The 22,605-nt window shown below is 53.4% G+C and overlaps 1 protein-coding gene across 1 annotated transcript in view; it reads right to left on the bottom strand.

The window, feature by feature from the left end:
* Positions 1-22,294, bottom strand: part of LOC135873700 (olfactory receptor 52Z1P-like) — a 68,296-nt gene extending 46,002 nt beyond the window's left edge. The window contains exons 1-2 of the mRNA XM_065398341.1: positions 22,063-22,294; positions 438-450 (exon numbers count right to left, since the gene is read on the bottom strand). Coding sequence (XP_065254413.1) covers positions 438-450; positions 22,063-22,294 — 245 coding nt within the window. The remainder of the gene's footprint in view (positions 1-437; positions 451-22,062) is intronic.
* Between the last annotated feature and the right edge of the window lie 311 nt (positions 22,295-22,605).

Below are 22,605 nucleotides of genomic sequence, written 5' to 3'. Positions count from 1 at the left end.
AAAGATGTTGAAAAACTGAAAACTGTTCAGAAAAGAGCTGCAAGAATGCTTCAAGGTCTGAAAAACCTGCCATATAGCTACAGACTTAAGAAGCTCAATCTACGGAGTTGATCCAAGAGAAGTTTATGAGGTGACTTAATCATGGTCTACAGGGAAGAGATTTCTGCCAGCAGAAGGCTCTTTAATCTAGCAGACACAGGTATAACTAGCCCAAATTTTAACAATGGGGGTAATTAACCATGGGAACAATTTACCAAGGGAGGCACTGGATTTTCCCTCACCTGAAGTCTTGAAATCAAGACTGGATCCCTTTCTGAGAGCTCTGCTCGGACTCAGAAGTTACAGACTAGATGCAGAAATTACTGGGTGAACATCTCTGTCCTATGCTATGCCAGAGGCCATGGCAGATCATCATAATGGTCCCTGGCCCTCAATACCTTAGTACCTGGGCTTCTTACACTCATGAACAGATTTTATCCTCTGGACCACTGGGAGGCAGGGAGGTATATCATAGAGAGGCTGCAGGGCAGGCAAGGGAAAGGCCAGAGTAAAGACTCCAAGTGAGGCTGTTGCTTAGGTTACAGATTTGACATATGATCAAGTGTATCACTGCTCCCTAGGGGATGGGATAGGTCAGACCTGACCCCACATCTATGATCGAGCCAATCTCTGTTTGCTGTGTTGGTGTAGCCTGGTCCATCCCAGCATATTAGAGACAAGGTGGGGGAGGTGATATTTTTTTATTGGACCAATTTGTGCTGATGGAAGACACGAGCTTTCAAGCTACTCAGACCAGACTAAGAGCTCATTACAGAAGCAGCTTTGCCTCTCCTGGTATTGACACCTCCTCATCTATTATTGGGAGTGGACTACATCCACCCTGATCGAATTGGCCCTGTCAACACTGGCTCTCCACTTGTGAGGTAACTCCCTTCTCTTCATGTGTCAGTATAGAATGCCTGCATCTTTAACTTTCACTCCATGCATCTGAAGGAGTGGGTTTTACCCATGAAAGCTTATGCCCAAATAAATCTGTTAGTCTTTAAGGTGCCACCGGACTCCTTGTTGTTTTTGTGGATACAGACTAACCCGGTTACCCCCTGATACTCGAAATCGTGTCTCTTTCACCTACAGAGGATGGTCCAATAAAAGATAATACCTCCCCCACCTTGTCTCTCTGCTATCCACTCTCCGGTATTTTGCAGGAGCATCCAGTTTAAAGCCAACGGTTAGAGAGCTAAATCCACAGTGATAAATGGCCTGAGCGGTGCTGAGCGTTTGCAGCTCCCCCTGAAGTAGACGGGAGCTCAGTGTCTCTGAAAATCAGGCTGCTCATTTAGGTGACTAAATACAATGTCGGTGCCTAACTTTAGCCACTCAGCTTTGAGCACTTTGGGCTAAGTGATTTGGTCAAAGCCTCACGGTAAGTCAGTGTCAAAGGCTGTCCCCCAAAGTAGTGCTCCCCAGATCTGGTACCTAGAACGCAGTACTCTCAAGTCTCAAGGTATCTCAGATCTCTGCTAAAGCCCCAGCTCCTGACGTCATGTGCTAACACACAACTCTCAGCTTTCATTTTTCCTAGAGTAGGTTTGGTGACAGAGGAAAAAACGTTTGAAATGTCAACCTGAATGTCATTTGGGGAGGGGTCTCATCTGACTCATGGTTTTTGAACAGCTGTGGCTGGCGAGGCTAAGACCCAACTCTGCATCCTCTGCTACCACAGGGGGGTTCGGTCTGAGGTTCTGTTTCAGGCCCATCTTTAATAATCACCACCCACAAAGCAGAGGGGCTGGGTCCGTACTCAATACCTCAAAGGAACTAGACACCTAATGGAACAGAGTGAACAACTCCAGATTCTGAGCATGGTACTGAGCGCTAGGAACTAACTCCTGATGTGCTTGGGCAGGTCACTGCGCATAGTGAGGCTGTTTATAAAATGCCCCTCACTGTCGCATCTAGGCAGATAAGTGGGGAGGGGCAGAGTTATGTAAACCACCTTGAAAATAATGCTTTGCCTTTCTCCACCCAAGGCTGTCAGTCTAGAATACAAACACGGGTGGATTAAGACTCACAAACCCATTGCAATGTGGGCCTGAGCCCGATTTTACAGATGGGGAGACTGAGGCACAAAGCAGTTAGTCATCTTCTGCAAAAGTCTTTGGGTCCTGGAGATCCTCTGAAAATTAAGTCCTACGAGTCTCCAAATGGGGGCCCCCCAAATCTCAGGCAGCCAAAATTAACGGGAAATGCTGGGAAAGTTGGTGTAAGGGATGTGGTCATACAGCAAGGCTCTGGCAAAGATCAGAATAGAACCCAGGAGTCCAGGTTCCCAGCCTCCCCCGCCGCTCACTCTAACCCCTAGACACCCTCCTCCTCTCCCGGAGCCGGGGGCAGAACCCAGGAGTCCGGGCTGTAACAGTACCCCAATCCCTAAACCCCTCCCTTTCCTCCCCCCCCCCGCCGGGGACGGAACCCAGGAGTCCGGCCCCGGCGCCCCCGTCACACCAGGGTCCCCCAGCCAGCGCGCCCCGGGCGCAGTGCCGGGCTCCCGGGGCCGGGCCGGCGGGCGGAGGCAGCGAGCTGCTCTCTCCAATACGGGCCCTGCGTGGGCCGAGCCCGGCCCGCCCCTGCGTCCTGCCCAGCTACTTCCTGCCGGGGCGGCGCCGGCCGGCCGGGAACCGCCGCGAGCCTGGGGCCCGCCGAGCCCGGCTGCAGGTAACGCGCCCGCCCCGGTGCCCTGCAGCGCCGCGCCCCGCCCCAGCCCAGCCGCGGGGCGGGAGCTGGGGGGAACCAACCCGGCTCCGGTCTGCAGCGAGACAGGCCAGGGGGACCCCCCCCTACACACAGCTGCTGGGGTGTCCCCCCCCCCCCCCCCCGCAATGCGCTGCTCGCCTCCTGTCCCGGGGGCATTGCAGCAGTGCCTGGAGGAGAGGGAGCTGTGCAAGGTCAGGGAGCAGATCAGTGGCAGAGCCAGGACTAGAGTTAATTCTTAGCACTTGTCTACATGGGGTAGTTTATTGGCCCGGCTGGTGTTGGTACTCATAGGTGAAGGAGCTAGGGGTGCTCCTGCACCCCCTGGCTTAAAGCGGTGTCCATCATATACAAGGTTTACAGTAAGTGGCCGTCAGCATCCCTGCTATACAAATTGTTCCAGCATCCCGTGGGTACCACCGTCACCGCCGCCCCGGCGTGGGTACCCCCGTCACCGCCGCCCCGGCCTGGGTACGCTGTGCTGTATGTAGCTAGGTTGTTGTAACTCCCCTTGCGGACATCTGCCCCCCAGTAAGAATGGCTTTTTCTGGCTGACTACAGTGTGGTTGTAGCCCTGTGGGTCTCAGGATATTAGAGAGCCCAGGTGGGCGAGGTGACATCTGCTAGACACTAAAAATCGTAGCCTGAACATAGACACTGGATTTATGGCTTATTACAATCCATAGCCCCCACTTTTTGTCCTATGACTGCAGGGGTTTTAATGGGCCACTTCATCTTGAATGGGCCCTTACAACATGTGCTAACTACTCAGTCCTCCCCACCTTGTATTAGGCCGGGATGCTGGCAGCCCTGCAGAAGAGCTCTGTAGCTCCAAAGTGGGTTTCTCTCCCCAACAGAAGTTGGTCCAATAAACGATATTCCCTCCCCCGCCTTGTTTGTCCGATTTAGCTTTTGTCGCCTGCGAAGTACCCTAAGCCAACTGGGGGAAGCACTCTTATTTTGGGGGTAAGAATGTCCATGCGGGGACTTACCCCTGAAGAACTATGCCAGCCAACTTCCCTACGTAGACTAGTTCTTAGCCCATTGGGCTACTCGCTGGGCAGGAAAGCTTAGAGCAGTTTATCCCTAGGACACATTTAAGAGGAGAATGCACACCCTCCCGCACAGGGACTAGCGCCGTGAAAACAGTGCCGTCTGGTCCAGCACTTCATTCCCTTCGGTGAAAGGCGTGAGGGTGCATGATTGCAGGTGTGTGTGTGGGGGGGTGTTGGGGTGGACAAGGGGGTGTGTGGGCTTGTGTGAGACATACCCTGGCCGTGTTCATAGGGACAACAGGGCTCAAAACTGAGGGTATCCCAAGCAGGGAAACAAAAGCTCTCATTCGGCCTTTGACAGGGTCCAAATAAAAGCCCTCCCACTTTCTGGGCCCCAAGGAGGGGGCAAGGCCTGGTCTCCCCACACACCAGGCCAGCGTCCCCTTTCATATTTCTCCTTTTTATGCCTGGCAGATTAGCAAGCCCCCTACTGCACTGGCGCGGCAGCCTGGTAACCCTTCCCGCCCCCCTAGACCTAGCAGGAACCATGGGCCTTGAGTTACAAGGGGCTAAGACCAACTCAGCTGCCAAGAGACTTCTGTGGGACCCAGCTGATCCGTTCGTCTGATCCCCTGTACAGTACAGGCCAGCGAACTGCCCCAAAGTAATTCCCAGAGCTGATTTTTTTTTAGAAAAACGGTTATCGGGCACAGGGGTCGGTTGCTAGCGGGAGGCATGATCACACATGTGAGTGTCTGTGTGTGTGTGTGTCACTTGGATCCAGGCCTCTGCTGCCCCTGCAGAGATGGTTTGGAATGCATGGTGCTGAGCTCGTCACACGCTTTGTTTTTCAGGTGTACGCCTTGCTCCCCGGTGTCCCCTCAGCTTGTCCCGCCGGGGAGGTGCTGGGAGAAGGGCTGGCAGTGCGGTCTGGGGTCGTGCCTAAAGGAGAGTTCAGGGAGGCTGATTTCTGCCGGGTGAGGGTCCCGTTTGGCTCTTTCAGTGGGCTCCGGATAGTCTGTGTAATGCCCAGGCTGGCTTCCGCATTCGGGGGTCCCCAAATGGTCCAGACTCCTAGTGGATTCATGGCTTTACAAAGAGAATGACAAGACCACTCACCTTCCTCATGGCACGCGGGCTGGCTGTGGAGTCGCAGCCGTTGGCTGCTGGGCCGCCGGCCGGGTAGTGACTGGTCAGCGGGGTATATGGAAGGAACTGGCAGGTCCCAGCCCAGGTCCTAGTGGCCCAGCATCTACATGACAACCTCCCAGAGAGTAGCCCCTGCAGTTAGATCTAACTACCCATCTCACGGCAGCCTGAGAGGAGAAATGGACTGGCCCTTGCACCAGGGACCCCCATTTCCTCTGCTCCCGCTGCCCTAAGGCTGGGCATGTGTGGCTGCCACTGCCCTTGCTGAGCCGCCGTGCGAGCAGATGGCGCAGCAGTTGGAAATGTGCATGGTTCCTCCGAGACGGGCGAAACGTTGCGTTAGAACGCGGCGCATCCCTCTGCCACGCTCGGGGTTTGTGCCGCTTCTAATCCCTGCCTCTTTCTCCAGTGCGAAAAGGGAAGGGCTGAGCACGAGTCATGGATTCTCAGGACGCGGAAGGGGAGGAAACTCCGGCCAGCACCTGCTCTGGTGAGCAATGGGAATTCAGACTGCTGGGGAAGGAATGGAAATTAAGTTGGCTTGGCTTGATTTGTTCTTGACAAATCCATGCCGACTATTCCTTATAAGAGCGGCCATACTGGGTCAGAGCAAAGGTCCATCCAGCCCAGTATCCTGTCCTCTGACAGCGGCCAATGGCAGGTGCCCCAAAGGGAATGAACAGACAGGTTATCATCAAGTGATCCATGACCTGTCACCCAATCCCAGCTTCTGGTAAACAGAGGCTAGGGACACCATCCAAGCCCATCCTGGCTAATAGCCATTGATGGACCTATCTTCCATGAATCTATCTAGCTCCCTTTTGAACCCCGTTATAGTCTTGGCCTTCACAACACTCCTCTGGCAAAGAGTTACAGAGGTTGACAGTGCGTTGCATGAAAAAATACATTCTTCTGTTTGTTTTAAACCTGCTTCCTATTAATTTCATTTGGTGGCCCCTTGTTCTTGTATTATGAGAAGGAGTAAATAACACTTCCTTATTTACTTTCTCTATGCCACTCATGATTTTATAGACCTCTATCATATTCCCCCTTAGTCGCCTATTTTCCAAGCTGGACAGTCCCAGTCTTATTAATCTCTCCTCATATGGAAGCTGTTCCGTACCCCTAATAATTTTTGTTGCCCTTTTCTGAACCTTTTGCATTTCCAATATATCTTTTTTGAAATCATAGAATATCAGGGTTGGAAGGGACCTCAGGAGGTCATCTAGTCCAACCCCCTGCTCAAAGCAGGACCAATTCCCAACTAAATCATCCCAGCCAGGGCTTTGTCAAGCCAGGCCTTAAAAACCTCTAAGGAAGGAGATTCCACCACCTCCCTAGGTAATGCATTCCAGTGCTTCACCACCCTCCTAGTGAAATAGTGTTTCCTAATATCCAACCTAGACCTCCCGCACTGCAACTGGAGACCATTGCTCCTTGTTCTGTCATCTGCCACCACTGAGAAGAGCCGAGCTTCATCCTCTTTGGAACCCCCCTTCAGGTAGTTGAAAGCAGCTATCAAATCCCCCCTCATTCTTCTGTTCTGGAGACTAAACAATCCCAGTTCCCTCAGCCTCTCCTCATAAGTCATGTGCTCCAGACCCCTAATCATTTTTGTTGCCCTCCGCTGGACTCTTTCCAATTTTTCCACATCTTTCTTGTAGTGTGGGGCCCAAAACTGGACACAGTATTCCAGATGAGGCCTCACCAATGTCGAATAAAGGGGAATGATCACGTTCCTCGATCTGCTGGCAATGCCCCTACTTATACAGCCCAAAATGCCGTTAGCCTTCTTGGCAACAAGAGCACACTGTTGACTCATATCCAGCTTCTCGTCCACTGTGACCCCTAGGTCCTTTTCTGCAGAACTGCTACCTAGCCATTCGGTCCCTAGTCTGTAGCTGTGCATGGGATTCTTCCGTCCTAAGTGCAGGACTCTGCACTTGTCCTTGGGACGACCACATCTGCACGCAGTATTCAAGATGTGGGCGTACCATGGATTTATATAGAGGCAATATGATATTTTCTGTTTTATTATCTATCCCTTCCCTAATGATTCCCCAACATTCTGTTCACGTTTTTGACTGCCACTGCACATTGAGTGGATGATTTCAGGGAACTATCGACAATGACTCCAAGATCTCATTCTTGAGTGGTAACAGCTAATTTAGACCACATCATTGTATATGTATAGTTAGGATTATGTTTTCCAACGGTCCTCCAGGTGCTTACAAATTGATTGTTTAATCATTTGCTTCAGTATCTTTCCAGGTATTAAAATTAGACTGACTGGTCTATAATTCCCGCAACCTCTTGTTCCCCTTTTTAAAGATAGGTACTGTTGGCCCCTCTCCAGTCTTCTGGGACCTCTTCTGTCCTCCATGGCTTCTCAAAGATCATGGCTAATGGCTCCAAGATTGCTTCAGCTAGTGCCCCAAGTGCTCTAGGATGAATTTCAGCAGGCCCTGCTGACCTGAATACATCTAACTTATTTAAATAATCTTTAACCTGCATTTTGAGAATATGGAACTGGCAGCTTTTGAGAATTCAGGGAAAAGATGGATGTGATGGCAAAACTTTTTCTGCTCTCCTTTGCTCAGGATATCCTGCTCCCCGACTGGACATCTCAATAAAGGTTGAAAGGGAGGATGAGCCCCAGTTCACAGATGCCCCGGACTTCACTGAGGGAGTGGTCCCCCAGGGTGAGTGATCCCATTGTAAAGGGATTGGCAGCTTGCTGGAAAACATCCCTCGCATTACGCATTGCACTGTTCATTAATAATCACATGCAAACACTTACTGCTGCTTGGCAGAGGCAGAAACATTTGTGAAAATTTTCCTGGATGTTTTTGCATTGAAATATTCCGACTGCTCTGTAAAACTGGTCAAAACACAATTTGCTGGCCAAGGGGGGAATCCTCCAATATTTGCAAAACATTTTTCATCTAAACATTTCAACCAGCTCTTCATACAGTCCGGAACAAACAGAGGACAAACTTGGACCAGTTTTCCCTCTGAATGGCTGGAGCTGTTCTGACTGTGAAAATGCTCGGAGAAATGGGTGAAAGTGAATTGCTTTGTAGGAATTTCATGGCGCACCAACCCGCTTTCCTTCTCGCTTCTGAACTCCTCTCTTCCAAAGAGGATGTTTGGGGGCGGGAGGTGGTTGCTTTTTAGGATGCACCCCACGAAGTGGAGGAGTCTCAAAAAACATCCTCTTCCCCAGCCCTTCACACTCCTGGGCATAATTTTAGGAGGAAGAGGTGGTCATAGAATATCAGGGTTGGAAGAGACCTCAGGAGGTCATCTAGTCCAACCCCCTGCTCAAAGCAGATCCAACTCTGCTCCCTTCCTCAACCCCAAACTTTTAGCCCCCAGCTCTCTCCCTCCCCAATTACAATAGAACCCCCATTTTGTGAACATTGATCATGTGAATGGCTGGTTATATGAGCCACTTTTCTGCCGCCAAATGTGACTTCAGTCCTTCGGCCAACGTTCCAACAGCTGGACAGCTTTAGGAAAAAAACAAGGTTTGGTAGCAAAGGAGAAGTGCACATCTCTCAGACAAAGAAAAACCAGATGCACTGTACACAGTTACCATTTGTTATGTACGCTGTCATTGAATGATTAATCAATTAAGTTATGCACCGGACCCACTGTAACTGAGATGTTCAGTGATTAACTCCTCAGTCGCCGATTCATTCATAAAAACACGGCTCTGCTGTATTTGGCTGGGCAGGCAGGAGTAAGCTGCATTGGCAACATCCAGCTCCTTGGGGTTGCTCTGTCCTCCTGCTGGACAAGCACCCGGCTGTGGCCTGAAGCTGCTGCTCCCTCCCAGGGGCTACAGCTCCAAAATCCCAGACCCTGTCGCTGACTTGCCCAGGGAGCATCCTGAAGACGGCTCTCTGCTGCTCTTCAGTCAGAGATCCCCAGTACCTGCTCCTGGTCCCCACCTCAGGCCTGTTATGGAGTGAGGTGTGATGGCCGCTGGGTGTGATTCCAGGGACAGGTCAGTGGTGACTCATTGGGCAGGGAACCAGGCCCCATGTGCTCAGCCAGGTACCCGGGGCTTCAGACGGGGCCTGTGTAACGGGCACCCCTCTAACTCCTTGTATTTTCATGGAGCTGCCGGTCCAAGCTCCTTCCAGCCTGGAATCTAGAGCTGGGCTCTCAGCTCGAGCTGCCCACCATCCACCCTCCAGAGCGGCTGGCGCAGTCTGGGCTCCTGGCTGGGTGCTGGGGGCTATTAACCCACGAGCTGCTGGGTTAGCCCAACCCTGCAGGCTGATGGTCGGTATGGATATCCTGGCTTCAGCCTGGCTATCCCACCTGTTGGTGAGTCCATGGGAGATGGGGACATTTTCATCATGATGATTATTTCTCTTTTGTCTGTAGGGTATCCTGGCGCCAAACGTGACTTAGTAAAGATGGAAAGAAGCAAACACGTGGATGTCCTGGACTCTGCAAAGAGACGAACTACCCGCAAGAACTCCACAGGTGAGGGAATAGTGTCCCATTTCCTGGGTGACGCTCATATTGCATCACAAACCCCGCATACATAGATCGCTTGGCCATTGCCTGAAATGCAACCGCTTCTGGGGTAGAACGCTGTCACCACTGTGTAACAGCGATCCTACACAGCTCTGCCTAGGAGGGCAGGAACATAGGACTGGAAGAGACCTCCTGGCTCATGGAATCCAGCCCCTGCCATCGCAGGCAGCCCCGCCATATCATCCCGTTCACACAGCTCCACTTGGAAGCTCGTTAGGCTGTTTGCCTAGGTGGCCCGTTCTGTCCCTGCGGTTCTGACTGCACAAGTCAGGAAGCAAGATCATGTTGGGGCTCACACAAACCGTAGTCATCTCTTACGTCCTGGTTTTAAGCAGGAGGTAAGTGGTGCATAGACGCTGCGGGCCCCTCACACAAAGCTATTCTCATCCATCAGGAATACATCATCTCCCTTTTTATTTATCCACATCTGTCACGTCTTAGTGACAGGTGTCAATCATGAATTTTCCCTCACTCCCAATAGCCTTCCAGTGGGTGTCCCTCCTTTTGACTCTCCTGTCCCCTCTGGGATATAACTCTTCAGAAGTCTGGGTCAGTTTCTACCCTGATTTACTCCTTTGCCACCCAGCTGAAGTTAATGGGATGTAAGACAGACGTCCTGGGCCGAATCAATCACTGGTGTAAGCCCATTGACTTCAGTAAGGTTACTGCAGAGGCCAGCCTGGTCAGGCCTGGGAGATGTATTGGGTATCTTTTGGGGAGTTGCCCAAATTGGTTAGACAAAAAAATCTGAAGTTAGGGTTTGCTACGAGGAAGGCGGCATAGTCCAGCTGGGTGCTGGTCTGGGCAGGAGCCCTGGTTTACTGTGAGAACACGGTATTGTGTGATGATCCTGTGACTTCTGGTTTCTCTGCTTGATTTTGGGGAAAAAAAAAATCACTCCATGGGAATTCAGTCCATTCAAACTCTGGCTTTCTCTGTTCATCTCTGATCTGCACCACATTCCAGGGGAGGGCTCGATTGTATTTTTCATTTGTTGTGTGTGATTTTAAAAATAAAAAGAACACTGAGGCACAATTCTAGTCTATGAAAATGACTGGATTTTTTTTCCTGTCTTTGCCTCAGTCCTTTTGTGCTGAAATCTCACTTTGCATTTTCTCCTCTAGAGATGTGAAGAGCAAACAGGATTTTTTTTTTTGCTGGCTCACGCATTGTTGTAAATTCCTTTGCCTAAGTACTAACATGGCGCCAATCACCTTGGTATCTGAGCATCTCACAATCTTTAATGCAGCTATCCTCACACACACCTGTGGGGCCGGGCAGGTGGGGAGCCAAGTCAGAGAGAGACACTGGGGGGGATTTGGAAAGACACAAATGGCAGTTAGATGCTGTGTCAGGGAATTGAGCCTGCAGTTTCTGAGTCCCAGGGGAGCGGCCTAACTACTGGACCATCCTTCCCTCCAGCATGAAACAGGCAAATAAGAGTCCCATTCAATTACATCACATGGAGGCAGACAACTAAATCCCCGTGGATCTGTACTGGGGCCAGTACCATTCAACAGTCATAAATGATCTGGAAAAAGGGGAAAACAGTGAGGTGGCAAAATTTGCAGATGATACAAAATTACTAAGGATAGTTAAATCCAAAGCAGACTGAGAAGAGTTACAAAAGGATCTCACAAAACTGGGTGACTGGGCAACACAATGGCAGATGAAATTCAATGTAAATTAATGCAAAGTAATGCACATGGGAAAATATAATCCTAAGTATACATACAAACTGATTAGCTGTTATCACTCCAGAGAAGAGCAACAAAAATGATTAAAGGTCTAGAAAACGTGACCTATGAGGGAAGATTGAAAAAATTGGGTTTGGTTGGTCTGGAGAAGCGAAGACTGAGAGGGGACATGAAAACAGTTTTCAAGTACATAAAAGGTTGTTACAAGGAGGATGGAGAACAATTGTTCTTCTTAACCTCTGTAGCTAGGACAAGAAGCAATGGGCTTAAATTGCAGCAAGGGAGGTTTAGGTTGGACATTAGGAAAAACTTCCTAACTGTCAGGGTGGTTAAGCACTGGAATAAATTGCCTAGGGAGGTTGTGGAATCTCTGTCATTGGGGATTTTTAAGAGCAGGTTGGCCAAACACCTGTCAGGGATGGTCTAGATACTTAGTCCTGCCATGAGTGCAGGGGACTGGACTAGATGACCTCTCAAGTATCTTCAAGTCCTATGATTCTATGAAAAAAGAGATCTTGGAGTCATTGTGGATAGTTCTCTGAAAACAATGTGCAGCAGCAGTCAAGAAAGCTAACCGAATGTTAGGAACTGTTAGGAAAAGAATAGATAAGACAGAAGATATCATCATGTCACTATATAAATCCATAGCACTCCCACACCTTGAATACTGTGTATAGTTCTGGTCACCCCATCTCAAAAAAGATATATTGGAATTGGAAAAAGTACAGAGAAGGGCGACAGAAATGATGAGGGGCATGGAACAACTTCCGTATGAGGAAAAATTAAAAAGACTGGGACAGTTCAGCTTGGAAAAGTGATGACTAAGCAGGAATATGATAGAGGTCTATAACATCATGAGTGCTGTGGAGAAAGTGAATCCAGAAGTGTTATTTACCCCTTCACATAACACAAGAACAGGGATCATCCAATGAAATTAATAGGCAGCAGGTTTAAAACAAACATAAGGAAGTATTTCTTCACACCACACACTGTCAGCCTGTGGAACTCATTACCAGGGGATGTTGTGAAGGCCAAAAGTATAACTGGGTTCAAAAAAGGATTACATGAGTTCATGGAGAACAGGTCCATCAATGGCTATTAGCCAAGATGGTCAGGACACAACCCCATACTCTGGGTGTCCCTAAGCTTCTGACTGCCAGAAGCTGGGACTGGATGACGGGAGGGATCACTCAATAATTTCCCAGTTCTGGTCATTCCCTTTGAAGCACCTGGCACTAGCCCCTGTCAGAAGGCAGGATACTGGGCTAGATGGTCCACTGCTCTGACTCAGTGTGGCCTGTCTCATGTTCTCAATGGGCAGCAGGTTTAAAACAAATAAAAGGAAGTTCTTCACACAGCGCACAGTCAACTTGTGGAACTCCTTGCCTGAGGAGGTTGGGAAGACTAGGACTATAACAGCGTTTAAAAGAGAACTGGATAAATTCGTGGAGGTTAAGTCCATTAATGGCTATTAGCCAGGATGGGTAAGGAATGGTGTCCTTAGCCTCTGTTTGTCAGAGAGTGGTGATGGACGGCAGGAGAGAGATCACTAGATCATTACCTGTTAGGTTCACTCCGTCTGGAGCACCTGGCATTGGCCACTGTCAGTAGACAGGATACTGGGCTGGATGGACCTTTGGTCTGACCCAGTACGGCCGTTTTTATGTTAGAAGGATTCTGCAGGCTTGTTCGCATCTGGGGGACCTCACTGCTTTCAGTGGAGCTGCACAGATGCAACTCGGGGTAGCAGCTGGCCCCACAAGTGGCACTTCGCTGGCATCTCTGTTGAAGATGCCCAAACCAGAAGAGAATCCCTCTCTTCCCTCCAGCAGAGGCAGCGGGCCTGATTCTGACACCACTGTAGCTCTTTTAGCTTCCCTGGAGTTACTCCTGGTGCCAAGTGAGAATTAGGCCTGAACTGCCACGGCCTTGCACTTTGCATGGTCACGCACACCTGTGCAAACTCCCTCTGAATGGCAGCCTCTTCCATGCCCTCTGCAGAGATGCCCTGGCTAGACACGGGGCACAACAGGGAGCACTTGAGACCGGAGGCTCTGCACCAGATAACACCCTAGCAGAGCTGTGTGAGGAGATGGCTGTTTACACAGACCCTCTGGTAACTGCACTCCAGCGGGAAGTGGCTTGGCTTGGTGCTGTTCCCTGCCTTAGCAGCCACTAACAGTGTCTTTGGCTTGTCTTTCCCTTGCCCTGCACAGGTGACTGGGCTGCGAAAGCCATTAAGGAAGAAGGGTCAGGAAAGGACCATACCAAGGAGCTGGAGGCCCCCTGGGTGCTGGCAGGGAAGCTCTACAAGAACCCTCTGACCCCCAGGAGCCAGCCAGGGAGTGGGCAGGACGCTCCTGCTGAGTGTACCAGGGCCCTTGGGAAGCACAGCGCCAGGGCCTCCCAGCCGAGGAGCCCCGCGGGGGAACTGGCGTTGGCCTGCGGTGACTGCGGGTGGCGGTTTGGAGATGTGGCATCCCTGGGTGAGCACGAGCAAAGCCACGCGGCGGAGCGCACCTTCATCTGCACCGACTGCGGCAAGAGCTTCGGGCGGCACGCCACCCTGGTGGAGCACCAGCGCGGCCACACGGCGGAGAGCGTCTTCGTCTGCACCGACTGCGGCAAGAGCTTCACCCACAAGGCGGCGCTCACCGTGCACCAGCGCACCCACGTCCGCCAGCGCCCCTACCGCTGCGCCCAGTGTGACGGCGCCTACGGCTCCCACGCTGAGCTGGCCGCCCACCAGCAGGCCCACGCCGGGCCGGCCGTGGCCTCGGAGGAAAGTGCTGAGCCGGCTGCGCCCCTGCGGGCCCCCGAGGCTGAGAAGCCCTTCCCCTGCATCGACTGCGGCGACAGCTTCCGCTCGCACCCCGCCCTCCTGAGCCACCAGCGCATCCACACCGAGGAGCGGCCCTACAAGTGCACCAAGTGCGGCAAGAGCTTCTGCTTCCACGCCGAGCTGGCGTCGCACCAGCTGTGCCACCCCAAGGAGCGCTGGTTCCCGTGCGGCACCTGCGAGCGGCGCTTCAGCTCCAAGACCGACCTGATCCTGCACGAGCGCACCCACCCCGAGTCCAAATGGTGCCTGTGCGCAGACTGCGGCAAGATCTTCGCCTGCCAGGCCGACCTCAGCCGGCACCAGGCCAGCCACGCCGCCAAGGTGCACGCCTGCCCCGAGTGCGGCAAGGCCTTCAGCTACCTGACTGACCTCATCATGCACCAGCGCTCGCACGCCGAGAGGCTCATCTCCTGCAACAAGTGCGGCAAGGGCTTCGGCTCCCGCACCGACCTCCTGATTCACCAGCGCATGCACGGCGACAGCCAGTCCTTCACCTGCACCCAGTGCGGCAAAGCCTTCGGCTCCCGCACCGACCTCATCACGCACCAGCGCTCACACGCCGAGAGGCTCGTCTACTGCAACAAGTGCGGCAAGAGCTTCGGCTCCCGCACCGACCTCCTGATTCACCAGCGCGTGCACGGTGAGAGCCGGTCCTTCACCTGCACCCAGTGCAGCAAGGCCTTCGGCTCCCGCACCGACCTCATCATGCACCAGCGCAGCCACCGCGACCGCCAGTCCTACTCGTGCGCCGAGTGCGGCCGCGTCTACAGCAACCAGTCCTACCTGGTGGCCCACCAGCGCATCCACACCGGGGAGAAGCCGTACAAGTGTGCCGAGTGCGGGCGCAGCTTCAGCCACAAGTACCACCTGGGCAGGCACCAGCGGACACATGCAGGGGGCACCCCGCCTGTGTACTGAGCCCCAGGGCCTGTGCCACCTCCACCAGGGAGTGCACGGGGAGCGGACGGGGAGGAGGACAGGGGAGTTGCACAGCATTGCAAGGGAGGCTGCACGTTGCCCCCGTGGCAGGTGAAACACCTATGACACAGAGCTGGGTGCGGTGCCGATGCAAGTCAACACTAAGGGGGAGAGACTTCTCAGACATGAAACTGGTGACCACCCCCTCGCCTCTCCCCCTGCAAGAAGTCCAGTGTCACCTGAAATTTCCTTGCAGGGAGGGAAATCTCACCCCGGAGTGACAGCTGCTTCCTAACAGGTTATCACGAGCAAGAGAGAACCGGACTAAGAGCTAGACAGAACTGTGCATGCTACGGAGCTATAGGAAGTTGGGCAAATGCTGTTAAACTAAGCGTGGTGGGGGTCAAGGGGCAAAAAACGGACTCAAGCTGGTTCTTGTTCCCCTTCAGCAGCGAGATTTCTCTTCTGTGTCCCCTTTTCGCCCTCCCCTCCTTCTCCTGCCCATGAGGAATTCAACAAACATAAGGAAAGCCACTGCCATCACTAGACTCACCAAATTCATGCACATGCTACGTGAAGGGTGTAACTAATCCCGTACCCAGAACTGTGAGACCATGCTAGGGTGAGGTCCTTTAGCTTGGCGGTCCAGTTCCACAAAACTGCTGCAAAGTCATCCCCTGCCCTAATGTTTAGGGGACCAAAACAAGTAAAAATGGCATTGAGCCAGCTGGTTTGAGGCCCTTCCCACCCTGAAGGAACGAGGGGCTGAGTTAGCTACGGACAATGGGCCGTATCCTCAACTGGTGTCAATGGTACAGCTCGGCTGAAGCCAAGAGAGCTGGGCCAGCACCCAGCAGCCAAGTGTCTGGCCCAAAGTTAAGGGGGATGTGATGTATTCCAGTGTCTAAGGGAAAGCCTGCACAACAACATGTGGGTGCTGTCATAGAATCGCAGAATATTAGAGTTGGAAGGGACCTCAGGAGGTCATCTAGTCCAACCCCCTGCTCCAAGCAGGACCAACCTCAACTAAATCATCCCAGCCAGGGCTTCGTCAAGCCGGGCCTTAAAAACCTCTAAGGATGGAGATTCCACCCCCTCCCTAGGTAACCCATTCCAGTGCTTCACCACCCTCCTAGTGAAAAAGTTTTTCCTAATATCCAACCTAAACCTCCCCCACTGCAACATGAGACCACTGCTCCCTGTTCTGTCATCTGCCACCACTAAGAACAGTCTAGATCCATCCTCTTTGGAACCCCCTTTCAGGTAGTTGAAGGCGGATATCAAATCCCCCCCTCACTCTTCTCTTCTGCAGTCTAAACAAGCCCAGTTCCCTCAGCCTCTCCTCATAAATCATGTGCCCGAGCCCCCTAATCATTTTCATTGCCCTCCGCTGGAGTCTCTCCAATTTGTCCACATCCTTTCTGTAGTGGGGGCGGGGGCCCAAAACTGGATGCAATTCTCCAGAAGTGGCCTCTCCAATGCCGAATAGAGGGGAATAGTCACTTCCCTCGATCTGCTGGCAATGCTCCCACGAATGCAGCCCAATATGCCATTAGCCGTCTTCTTTAAGGCCTCCCCCCTGTCGTCTCAACTAAGGCCTGTTTCAAATCCTTTTCTCTGTCCTGGTTTCTGCACCACTGAGCCTGCCTGGAGAGGAGAGGACATTTGAAGGGGCAGAGCGTGGTGCCCCCTCCTTCCGCAGGGCTGGGGGCAGCAGACAGGCTCTGGGCCGAGGGCATGCCCTGTACGATAAACGCCTCGCGGTGAGGGGCGGCCTCTAGGAACCAGCCAATGAAAGCAAAGCGAGAGCATCCCAGGAAGCCGGCCACCAGCCCATGACGTGGAGGTGATGCAGCCCTCCTCATCTCTGACACACGTTTGGTCCCTGGAGACAAGCAAGCCCAGCAGGCCCTTCTCCAGCTTGATGTGAGTACGAAGGGTTAAACAAAGTGTTGCATGCTGGGACCTCTCTCCGTGGGCTGAACCCCTCCCTAGGCACGATGAGGCTGGCTGTGGGCTGCATTGTAGAACTCTCTAGCTGGCTACTTGGCTGTGTTTTGGCCACCCCGTCCACTGAAACCCAGTGGGCTGAACTGGGTGGAAATATGGCTTAATTTAGCACGTTGGGAAGGAACCATAATGCTGCTCGATATGAGGGGAGAGTGCTCAGGGGTTTGGGTCTGATTACAGAGTTGCCGCTTCCATGTAGGAGAGCGCCTGTCTGCAATGGGGCAGGGGTGGGGAGGAGACACTCTTTCCATGTGTCCTATGATACAGGCCCGGCTGTTCGTTTAATTCTGAGCATTAGAACATCAGAGGCGACCCGTTCAATGAAGTCAGAGTTCCCATCCGCTCCATGCACTCGGATTTCCTTTGTTCACCTCAGTCTGCCAAGAGCTGGCACTTTCACTGAGCTGTTGTGCACACCCGGCCTAAACCACATGTTTCGGAGGGAAATTGCTTTGTAAATATGTGATCCTAGCAGAGAATTCCAGCTCTCCTCGGGCACGTCTGTGTCTGAAGCACTTTGGATACTCCGTGGCGCCCAACAGACATGGCACTTGCTCTTGTTTCATTTCTAAATTGATTTCCTGTCCCAGGGGCTGTCCTGCCTTAGCTCAGAGACCAGTTGAGCGCACTAGCTGTTCCTCTGTGGTGTAGAGCTTCCTTTGGAGGGTTTGGCCCTGGGAGACAGAGGACGAAGACGGTTGAGAGGGGATGCGTATTTTATTCACGAGCATTTTAAAGGAACGAAATCAAAACTGTCATAGTTCAATAGTACACACAAGTTCCGTGTCCAATACGTCCTGTAAGAATGATCTGTGTGCGTGTGCTTCAACGTGTCACCTGGGGAGAGTTCGGCCAAAATCCACCGCTTTGCGACTGTAGAGGAAATTCCCTGGAAAGCAAAACTTGGTGCCCAGTGACCCAGTTGAAAGCATCCCCTTGGTGTTCAAACTTCCATGTTCGGTTTCAACCCCGTAGATCAGCCGCGGGGAAGGAAGCACTACAGGCTTTGACTCCTACCTGTGTGTTTCTCTCCCTTAAAACTTTGAATAAAGTTAGTTCGTTTAATCCCACGTTGCAAGCACAGTTTGTCCTTGTTGGTGTGCTCCGAGGCTCCAGCAGGCTGGCTGAGCTGCAGGGCCCACGTCCTCCTTCATGGGCCGTGTGTATTTGTACTGCAGTAGCGGCTAGCGCTCCGGGGCTTGTAGCGTTCGGTGTTGTACCGAGCGCTGCCCTCGCTGGGGAACTCACAGCCCCCACACGTTTTGAAGGTCACTTCATGCCGGTGAATAGGGCTGAGCTGGCAGCCAATAGAGGATTTCTCTGCAGAACCGGGGCAGTGGCGCTGCGAGATTTCTCCGTGCATGGCCCCTCGTTCCCTAAGCTGCAGGGGCCCCTGGGGTTCAGAGGCTGATGGACAGTGGTGATGGGCTCAGGGCAGCGCCCAAGCGTTTGCTGCTGCTCTCCCGCCAGGGGCCTTTCAGACTGGGGAAGGAGAATGGAGCCCTGGGAGTCACCCCTCATTTACCCGCCCCCTTTAGCTCCATTCACAAGGACTGGGCCCCACTTCGTGGAGCTGAATGTCCTGCTTCTCTGTGAGTGGGAGATTTGTCCAGTCATCACGGCGGATGCCAGCATGGGGAGTTGCCTCCTCCAGACCCTGGCTGCCCTGGCCTCACCCCACACAACCCTCCTGCATGGGGGTGGGGCAGGATTTTTAGCCTTGGCCATTTGTAGAGGGTGGTGTGTGTCGGGGGGGCTTGTTTGGCTGAGCTCGGGGGAATGGACAGGGCTTCCTGTGTGTCCCCAGGGTAGATGGCAAGGGTGTTTGGCTGAGTCAGGGCTCTCTGTGCCTGCCCTGCAAGTACATGTGGGGGCATGAGTCCAGCTGAGTCTGGGGGGGGGGCAGGACACCCCATGCCTGCCCCCAAGGTAGGTGCAGGGGGGTGCACCCTGGTTAGCCCCCCAATGTAGGTGGGGAGGAGGCCAGAGGGGGTGGCTAAGCCAGAGTAGTGGGGTGCCCCGTGTCTGCCTCCCAGGGTAGGTGGGGGGTGCCCTGGGCTGCTCCTTAGGGCTACGTCTTCCCCCCAAGGTAGATTGGCTCTGAGACCAACACACACCTGGCCGGCCTGGCGGCAGGGGCTAGAGCAGGGGTCTCAAACTCAAATGACAATGAGGGCCACATGAGGACTAGTACATTGGCCCGAGGGCCGCATTACTGACACCTCCCCCCCGCTGCCCTCGGCCCCGCCCCCACTCCACCCCTTCCATGAGGCCCTGCCCCCATTCCAACCCCTTCCCCGAAATCCCCACCCCAACTCTGCCCCCTTCCTGTTCCCAGGGGGTGCAGGAGGGGTGTGGGGTGTGGCGGGGGCTCAGGGCAGGGGGTTCGGCTGCAGGAGAGGTTCGGGGGGCGGGCTCCAGCCCGATGCGCACCGGGGGCAGGGCAGGCTCTCTGCCTGCCTGTCCCCGCACCGCTCCGGGAAGTGGCCGGAACCTGGGGGAGGAGGGGCACAGGGGTCTGTGTGTTGCTGTTGCTTCAGGCACCACCCCCAGCAGCTCCCATTGGCCGGGAATGGGGAACCGCGGCCAATGGGAGCTGCTGGGGGTGCTGCCTGAAGCAAGAGCAACACAGACCCCTGTGCCCCCCCTTCCCCACGTTCCGGCCGCTTCCCGGAGCGGCGCGGGGGCAGGACAGGCAGGAGCCTGCCCTGCCCCCAGTGCACGTCGGGCGGGAGCCGCTCTAGGTAAATGCTGAGGGTCAGGGGGGCCACAAGGAGCTTGCGGGCTGCAGAAAACAACCCTGCGGGCCGCGTGTTTGAGACCCCTGGGCTAGAGCCACCTCTGGAGGCACCAGTTTGCTGGGGGGAAGCTGGAGCCTGCTGCATGGGAATCGCAGAGCTCTAGACAGGGGCAGGCTGGGACACCCTCTGTGCACATCGTCCCTCCCGCATAGCACCCAGCTGAGCGCTACAGCTGCAGGCCTGAGCCCAGGGGTGGCTTGGAGCGCAGGCCCAGCCCTTGCACTAGGGCAGGCTTCTGGAAGCACTGCAGCCTGCTGGGCCTGCCAGCTCCGCGTGCAGGGACGGGCCGTGTGCTGCACCGAGGGGTCTGGAGCGTAACACATAACGACGGCGCAGCAGCTGGAGAGAGCTCGCCCCCTCGTGCGAGATCACGAGTGATGCATCGAGGCAGTGGAGTCGTCCCGGCACAATGTTAGCACGAGAGGTGAATTCGGCCCTGGCCTGAGATGCTACAAATCAAGTTCCACCTAGTTCTCAAAATATTTCCTCCCACCCAGAGGCAGAGTGTGCCCAAAATGATCGGGAAAAGGCATGATCCCAGGAGCTTTCCACCCAGCTTCTGCAGGCCCAGGGCTTCTGGGTGAGGTTCACATAAGAGTCTGGTTTGGAACTTCTTCTCCGACCCGAACAAAACTGGCCCCCTGCTAGTCACAATGACTAGAGCAGCGATTCTCAGGCCCCAGTGCTTCAGGAGCCAAATTCGCAATCAGCGTTACCCAAAAAAGCCACAGACGTGTGAATTCATTGTTTCATTTACTACACTGCTATACAGTCACATCTCAACAGTACGACAGGAGAAATATTTAATTATATGTCTCTGTATTATATATAAAAAGCAACAGAGGGTCCTGTGGCACCTTTAAGACTAACAGAAGTATTGGGAGCATAAGCTTTCGTGGGTAAGAACCTCACTTCTTGCATCTGAAGAAGTGAGGTTCTTACCCACAAAAGCTTATGCTCCCAATACTTCTGTTAGTCTTAAAGGTGCCACAGAACCCTCTGTTGCTTTTTACAGATTCAGACTAACACGGCTACCCCTCTGATACTTGTATTATATATATTATTTTCACAGCAAAATGACTGACCAATATTATTATTTTATCAACTACAGTTGGTTAATAACACAGTAAAACCATCCTGATTGGTTAATAATTCAATCACACGGTGTTTTCATATCGTGTGCTGCAAAGAGCCACAGGAGACACATTCAAGAGCCACTTCAGGCTCACAAGCCTCAGTCTGACTATCACTGGCCTAGAGTCTTCTCTGGCTGCAAACAGAAAAACCATCAGCGCAATAGAGACATGTACATGGTGATCAGAGACGCACCCTCTGACCTGCTCCAGCCCGTCAAGCCAGAACCTTTCTCTTTTGCACCAGCTGGCTCAGCCGGTCATGAGTCTCTTTGGTTTTGACCCTGTACACAATGGGGTTTAGCAAGGGAGGGAGCAGGAGGTAGACATTGGCTAGAAGTGGGGCAACGCTGTGGCCAACATGGTGCGTTAGGACAGAAACCAGAGCTGGAGCATAGGAGGGCAGCAACGGTGCTGAAAGCTTTATGGTGGGAGGGCCAAGCCAGCCCGGGCCACCATGCAGTATGATAGGGTGATGAGCAGCAGATCAGCTCCCACCACCCACCCACACGTGATACTGATGATATCATCGGCGGAGGCAGCTTCATCACCACCAGGTGTGACCAATAGGTGTGAGCCATGACCTTGCTTCTGCAGGAGGGCAGCCTCGCCGCCCAGAAAGCTATTGGTGTGATAAAGACTGTGTCTCTGATCATCACCTCTGCCCTGATCCTGGCTAGCACAGGGCGGGTTCATATCTCAAGAGATGGCATATAGCAGTGGTCCCCAAACTTTTCAGTCACGCTCCCCCTTACCTCTGTCCACCTCCCACCCCCGGGAGCCAGGCCAGGAGTGGGACCGTGGCTTGTGGGGGGCCACGGACAGGGGTAAGGGGGCTGATTCTGGGAACGGGAACAGAGTCGCGGGCAGGGGTGGAGGCTGGGGGCGGGGCAGGGACCAGGAAGAGAGCTGCAGCTGGGGTCCAAGGCTGGGGGCGGGGCCGGAGCAGAGTTGGGGGTGGACTGGGGCACTCCCTCCCCACCCCTGTGGGGGCTGGCCTGGGACCTGCCACCCTCACCCCCCAAGCATTCCTCTGCCCTCCCCTGGGGGGGGGGTGCTACACAATTTGGGGACCACTGGCATATGGCAATGTAACGATCAGAGGCCATGGCTAGCAGCATTGTCGACTCCATGATGGAGAAGGAGTGAATGAAAACCATCTGGACCAAGCAGGCATAGAAATTAATTCCCCCCAACCCCGAACCACAGTACGCACAGCATTTTGGGCAAGTGCTAGATCAATCACAGCCAGCATGCACAGGAAAATATCCAGAGGCTTATGGAGGCTTGGCTCTGTCTGGATAGCGATAAGGAGATGTGCAGTGCCCCAAAATGTAAGTTGAGGACAGAGGGCTGGAGAGCCAGGAACATGCAGCTTCCAGGCCTGTCCCACCCAGCAGGACGAATGAGAGGGGTTGACGTGACTGCTGTTAAATGCTGACATCGTTCCTGGTCTGCAGCAGACGGGACTTCAGGAACTACAGTCAGCAGCCAGGTTAGGACAGAAAAACAAAGCGGATGCATGTAAGCTGCATAGAAACCAAACTGGGATTGCTACAGAGCCTGGGTGCAGAAGCACCCAATATGCTTATCCTTGCTCAGCACTGTCAAACCCAGGTTACCAAAAATTACAAGTCAGCCACCCCCCAAACCATGAGATTTTAAAAAGAAATCCATGTGAAGTGCTGTCTGTCTCCTGGCTTTGCACCTTTAAGGGTCACGTTGGAAGCTCATCTCTGCAATTATAAGGAACTT

The sequence above is a fragment of the Emys orbicularis genome, chromosome 1 (assembly GCF_028017835.1).
Source record: "Emys orbicularis isolate rEmyOrb1 chromosome 1, rEmyOrb1.hap1, whole genome shotgun sequence".
Taxonomy (NCBI): Eukaryota; Metazoa; Chordata; order Testudines; family Emydidae; genus Emys; species Emys orbicularis.
The sequence above is the reverse complement of the archived record's forward strand: the minus strand, read 5'-3'. Positions and strand labels throughout refer to the sequence as shown.